Source organism: Nothoprocta perdicaria, unplaced genomic scaffold (assembly GCF_003342845.1).
Source record: "Nothoprocta perdicaria isolate Ctin4 unplaced genomic scaffold, notPer1 scaffold_201, whole genome shotgun sequence".
NCBI lineage: Eukaryota > Metazoa > Chordata > Aves > Tinamiformes > Tinamidae > Nothoprocta > Nothoprocta perdicaria.
The window spans coordinates 64,017-69,840 of record NW_020455217.1 but is presented as its reverse complement, the minus strand read 5'-3'; the positions used below and the strand labels follow the sequence as shown (position 1 = coordinate 69,840).

The 5,824-nt window shown below is 44.4% G+C and overlaps 1 protein-coding gene across 1 annotated transcript; it reads left to right on the top strand.

Moving 5' to 3' along the window:
- Positions 1–433: 433 nt before the first annotated feature.
- Positions 434–3,377, top strand: LOC112946310. The gene is made up of 2 exons (XM_026038115.1): positions 434–457; positions 1,414–3,377. The coding sequence occupies exon 2, from the start codon at positions 1,432–1,434 to the stop codon at positions 2,716–2,718; it is 1,287 nt and encodes a 428-aa protein (XP_025893900.1). The 5' UTR covers positions 434–457; positions 1,414–1,431; the 3' UTR covers positions 2,719–3,377.
- The last annotated feature ends 2,447 nt before the right edge of the window (positions 3,378–5,824 follow it).

The following is a 5,824-nucleotide window of genomic DNA, read 5'->3' as shown; positions in this document are numbered from 1 at the left end:
AACTAGCAGTGCTCTCACTCCCTCTGAAGTTGTCAGGGTAGAAGGTGCCCAGGAACATCCCAAACCACCCGTCACCAGCCTGTCTCTGARAACCACTCGCTCGCCTATGCTTCAAACCAATCTGCTTTACAATAGTGAGCTGTTACATTTATTGCTAGTCATCGTTTGTTTTTGCAATAAAGAGGAGCTGCATTTTRTTTTTATTTTATCCTCTGATAAAAAGAACAAGAAATAGCCAAAAAAAGACCTGCAACTGCAATATAAAGGATGTATCTGTAACATCTATTTCCAAAAAGGAACTAGAATGGGGGGGAACAAATGTTTCAGAGCATTGTTGTTCACAGACCCAGGGGAAGGGGTTTTGCGTGGCCCCTCACCACTATTTAAGTTGAGTTTGAGGTCCTTGAGGGCTGTCTGTGGTCTTTGGTATTTTGCTGCTTTTGCTTGTCATAGACTGGTAAGTAAAAGCTTGTTTTAACTTGAAAGGGTGGATGCTGCTCTCAATCTGTAGTTCTGGGAAAGTTAATTGTGGGGACTGGTAATAAAGAAATGTACTTGGTGAATGACTAAATTTGTTGAAAATAAAGATGGATTCACACTGTGCAGCTTTAGGTGGCCATGTGACTTAAAACTGTTGTATTGTTTGCCTTCAAAYGCTGAGAGTGTGATTAAAAGCTGAAGGCTCCTCTACCAAAAAGCAGTGATTATGTTATTTTCTAATTAAATATTAAAAGATTGCACTTGTATATTGGGAAGGCTATGTGGTCTCCTTCTGGTGCTTTCCCCCTGTGTGGAAAGAGAAAGAGGCCATATTGCTATCAAGAGCATTTTTTAAGAAAAATGCTCTACTAGGATACAATGACAAGACAACAAATGAAGCTTGTACTTCAGGAATATTTTTAGTGCTTATTGGCCCTTTGCTTAACCTAATGGCCTGAGCATTTTTCTAATAGTTCTTGTAAATATGMTGCTGCTTTTTCTGATGGAAAGGCTGGATGCCTATTTTTAAGATGAAAAATGCAGCCTTGTCAGCCTGTGGACTGAAGCTGACCTTCCTGCACCAGCTGTGTATAGAAAACAGGTCCAGGTGGTTTCAATTACAGGAAAATATTTTCTCTATAGAGAATTACTGTGGCTGGTTTGTCTTTCATCCTTGAAGACTGGKTCGTTGGTTTTGTTTTGGCTCCTGCTTTATAGCCACTCTGGCTGAAAGCATAAACTTGGCCTCCCCTTTAAGTTCAGGGGGCTGCCTTAGAAGCAAGCTGCACCTAAACTATGTTACTGCATCAAAGTAACAGCAGCTGCTTCTACAGCTCCCCTGTCAAGTCGTATAAGAATTAAGCAAACAAACCTTGGATATAGAAGGTAAGGCTGCTGTGAAGCAGTTGATAAAAAGGCTTTTYTTTCTTGCAGGTTCTGTTAAGTGAGGACATGGGGAGCAATTTCAGCAGGCAGATGTGTTGTGTGGCTTGTGGGAGGTGCATGAAGCAGGAGGCAGAAGATGGCACTGAAGAGACCAGTGAGACCAAGCCGATCTTGCAGGTGTCAGGGGAAACATCAACGTGCATCAACAAGCAGCCTCCCACCCATGTCCTGGATGCCTCCCAAAGAGGCCCTGCAGAGGTGCAGTCGTGGTGCCAGGACCAGAGGCTGCAGCCTGGCTCTGCTGAGGACAGCAGAGACACCTGCCTGGATTCAGAGACCGGGGGACTGACTGAGGCTCAGAAGGCAGCTTGGGACTCTGCAGATTTCTTGATGGCCTCTGCAGTTACAGAGACTAAAGGAGAAGCCGCAACCTTAACCCAGTTAGAAAACCTGTGGCAAAGGGAGGAAGTAGGTAGCACAGAGGAGAGAGAACCCATTCCTCAGGCTTTTGATGCCCAGCTGCTTTTATACACAGCTCAGGATGCTAAGCTTACTGCAGATATAGCTCAGGCGGAACAGGGCAGTGAGGATGCCCTTTGTGCTGAAACAAGTCTCCGAGAAGCAGACGTGCTCCAGCTCATGCAGACCACTGGTGAGACTGCGGCCAGCCCCAGCTGGGAGATCCAGCCTCCTGCAGAGACTGGGGAGAGGCTGGTGGGAGGGAGCCCGTCCCCRGGTGCTGTGCTGGTGGTAGAGGAGGCTGAGACCTGCCCTTGTGATGAGCATCTAGAAGACACAGATGTGGCCAAGTCCCCTGAGACAGGGTCTGAGCTCATTGAGGGGGCCAAGCTTATGTGTCCCTCTGAGACAGCACTTCCACCTGCTATGGAGGCTACACGGGAGACCAGGGAGATGGTGGATCCCTTGGAAGTCCTACCAAATGACAAGGCTGGAGAGCAGCTTGCTTCCGTGGACTCCTTTGAGTCGCTGTATTTGGGGGAGAAGTCTCCAGAGGCAGCAAACCAGCTTCTGGGCATCCTATGGCAAGAGGCCCTGCCTAGTGTCCTGACTGCTGAGGAGGGGCAGGGCCCATGTTGTAYGGAGGCTGCCGAACCAGGGGAGGCTTTTTGCCCTTTGGATGACCGAGAGACAGTTCCCTGGGATCTGATGGAAGATGAAGAGATGAGGGAAAGGGATCCAAAAACAGCAGCGGCTGAGGCAGAGCAGCAGCAGACAGTCATGCAGCAAATCATGGATGAAATGTTACCTTGCACAGAGATCTCTGTGGAAGAAGCAGAGTCCCTGAATGTGGCACCCTTGCTCTCTGAAGTACATGGAGTGGAGGAAAAGTAGAGGTTGAGAGTGCTGAAGTGTGAGATCTGAGATACTGACCTAGGCAAGGATGGTATACCTGCCTTTCTGGAATTTCATACAAAAGAAGCTTCTAACTCGAGCTATWAAATGGAGTTTGTTAAAATCTGTCCTGGACTCTAGAGGATTATCTCACCAAACTAGAGTTATATGAATTATGCACTAAATATTCCCAGATGTTCTGCTGAGTTATAGCTTGGTTATTTCTATTTTTCCCTCCTTTGAGTTTCCCTTATGGCTTATTGGGAGGGAAGTCATTCACTTAAGCAGCTGTGACAAACAAATGGTGGGCCTCAGTGCAGTATGGTGAGAGCAATTTTCTTGTCACAATCTTACCTTAAGTGCAGGACTAGAGCAGACAAGTGCCCGTTTGCTCCAGATCAGCCAGGAGTTAGAACAACCTGAACAACCACTACCCTTCTATTGGTGCCCACTTGTGCTGGAGCCCTGTCCTGAACACTTCTGCCGTGGGAGTGATAGCTGCCGCATTGCTATCAAAATGGAACAAGTATCTTTACAGGAAGGCAATGAAATATTACTTCTGATTTCTGTTTTGCATCTCTTATGGATAGTAGAAGTTTTGTATGTTTATGTATAAGTTTAAAAAATGTAGTCACCATCAGAATGCATAAGTCAGTGTATTGYAGCCTAAATCTACTGACTTTTAATGTTCATAACTGTTCATATGACTAATAAAGTATTTTAAGATCAYTGCAAAAAAACCTTACTGAGTATGTTTTCTTTGTCTAGCATTAAAGGGGAAAAATCCCCAAATGACTGCCTTTGTGTGCCTCAAAGGTCTGAGGAGCCAAGAGTATCTTGGAAACTGGTTGGTGAGGTGGAAGGTGACTTATTGCTTGGAGAAATTGCCTTGGGCAAGGAATAAACTTTAAGATGTTGAAACTCTCTTTGCTGACTATAGAGGACTGTGTATGTATATGACTTGCCATTCCAGGCAGCCTTCACCTATGAGTCCATATATGACAAGGACAGAGTCACCTGCAACACCTTTTTCATTTTCCCTACTTGATTCTTTTCTACCAAAAGCTGTGCTGTCCTGGCAAAACTAGTACCAAGTGCTGCTGAGCAGGGAACTGGGCAAGCAACTGCTATCCTGTTCTAACCTTGCCTCCAGCACCTTACACACACCGATCTAAATCTAAAGGGTTTTGATATAGCCCTGTTGCACTGCTTTCAATCACACAACACAAGTCCGAACAGACATTTGCACCAAGCTTTTGGTAAAGCTACAACCTTTTTCTACTCTGCTAAAAAATCAGGTACTGTTTCTGCAGTGTTTCTTCCCCTTAGATATATCAAAAGAGCAGTGAAGAGGAGAAAAAAAAACACCTTCCTTGACTACTTTGATAAATTTTTAGCTTTTTCTCCCCCTCTAACATGTAATGTTGTTGATTCCTGCATTGCCCCATGTGTAAGAGATTTCTCAAAGAGTTAAAATGTGCAGAAGGTTGACTTGGTTATTAGAAKGGCTTCATTGCTCACAATGAAATGTTTATATGGGGTGTCTCAGCAACAYCACAGCAATCAAAGGAAGAGCCCAATGACTAGGTACCTACGAGAGCTGCAGCCAAGAGTGATGTTTTTCCTTGTAACTAAGTAACTCCAAAGTTCTCATAACATTTTCACAACAAGGATGCACGCTGTTTATGRGGAGAGTCCTAACAGCCTCTCCTCTCATCCCTCTTATCCACTATGCTGATCAAGCAATTTCCTGTTTTCAACTGATTTATTGGTTTCTTTCTTTCTCTACTCTTACATGACAGCTACCTGGCTTCTCATTTGCAAATTCTCTTGCAAAACCCCATGCAATAAGATCCCCGCATGTTTTGCAAAGCACAAGCTTGTGCTGCCTGGACTTGCAGCCCTGCAGAGACCAGAATTTTATGACAACTCATCTGTGATAGTCTCCATGTATTGTCCCCTAGGTATCTTACACATTTAAATTATGGCAAAATTCATTTACTAATGGGAAGAATTTTTCCATAGTCAAACTGTAAGCTGCCTCTACATTGCAATTCCATTGAAGCTCAATATAAAATGTATAAAAACCTTCTGAAAAGCTGTCATAACCCAGACATCAAGCGACACTGTTCCAGCCCGTGTAAAGATGCAGTCCATGTAGCCAMTGGAGGCCTGTTTATTATGTACAGAGCAGATGCTGGGCCACAGGAAAAGGCAACACGTGGGCACTGCCATTTAACCACCTCAGTGGGCTGCGTGCATGGCAGGCACCCAGCTCCAAAAGCTCCTTCTGCATTTCCATAGTAAGGAAATTACAGAAGGGAGATGGAATACAGGATACTCAACCAGATCTGGCATCAAAAAAYGTAAGCCTGCTTTTTAACAAAATAGCCAGAATCCATTGCTGTGTATCCTCTTGCTCCTGTTCTCATGCACTGCTGTTGGCAGCGGGTATTTAGGGTCTGCCTTCATGCTCATGTCTTTGGAATTACTTTGCTTTTAATGGATATTTGCTTTTGTGTTTTGCCYGGGTGACCTATTTACCGTTACAACTGACTTCCAGTCAGTAAACATAACCAGAGTGATACAGTAACATTAATGCCAATAGAGGGTGATCAGCTGTGGCTGGAAACATTAAAGTAATCTGCAACYACTGTAAAACAGCTAATTGCGAGACTCAATCACTTGACATGAGCACAAAAGTGGTAAGGGGGATAATTTTTCATGACTAACCATTCAGGGTAAAAGAATACCAGAGACTGCAGTTGTAGTAACATCGTTTGTAAATTGAAGGACAGTTTTTGTACACAGCTTGCAGCGTGGCTGATATTCTGCCATTCCAACTCTTAAATACTCATCTGCTTTCTTCATCCACCACTGCACCATATTCATCTTGAACTTTATTTTAAAYAGCTAATGGCAATTATTTAATGATCATAGCCCAATAAATGAATTGCTTAGGAAAAACAGTCAGAAAACCCTGCATGAGGGACCTCTGCAACCCGGCAGAACTACCATTGGGAGGAAAGGGGAAAGGGGGAAGAGATTTGATGTGACCCCCTCCCTGGTCCTATATAAGACCCACCTGGGGCTGCTGCCCTTTAGG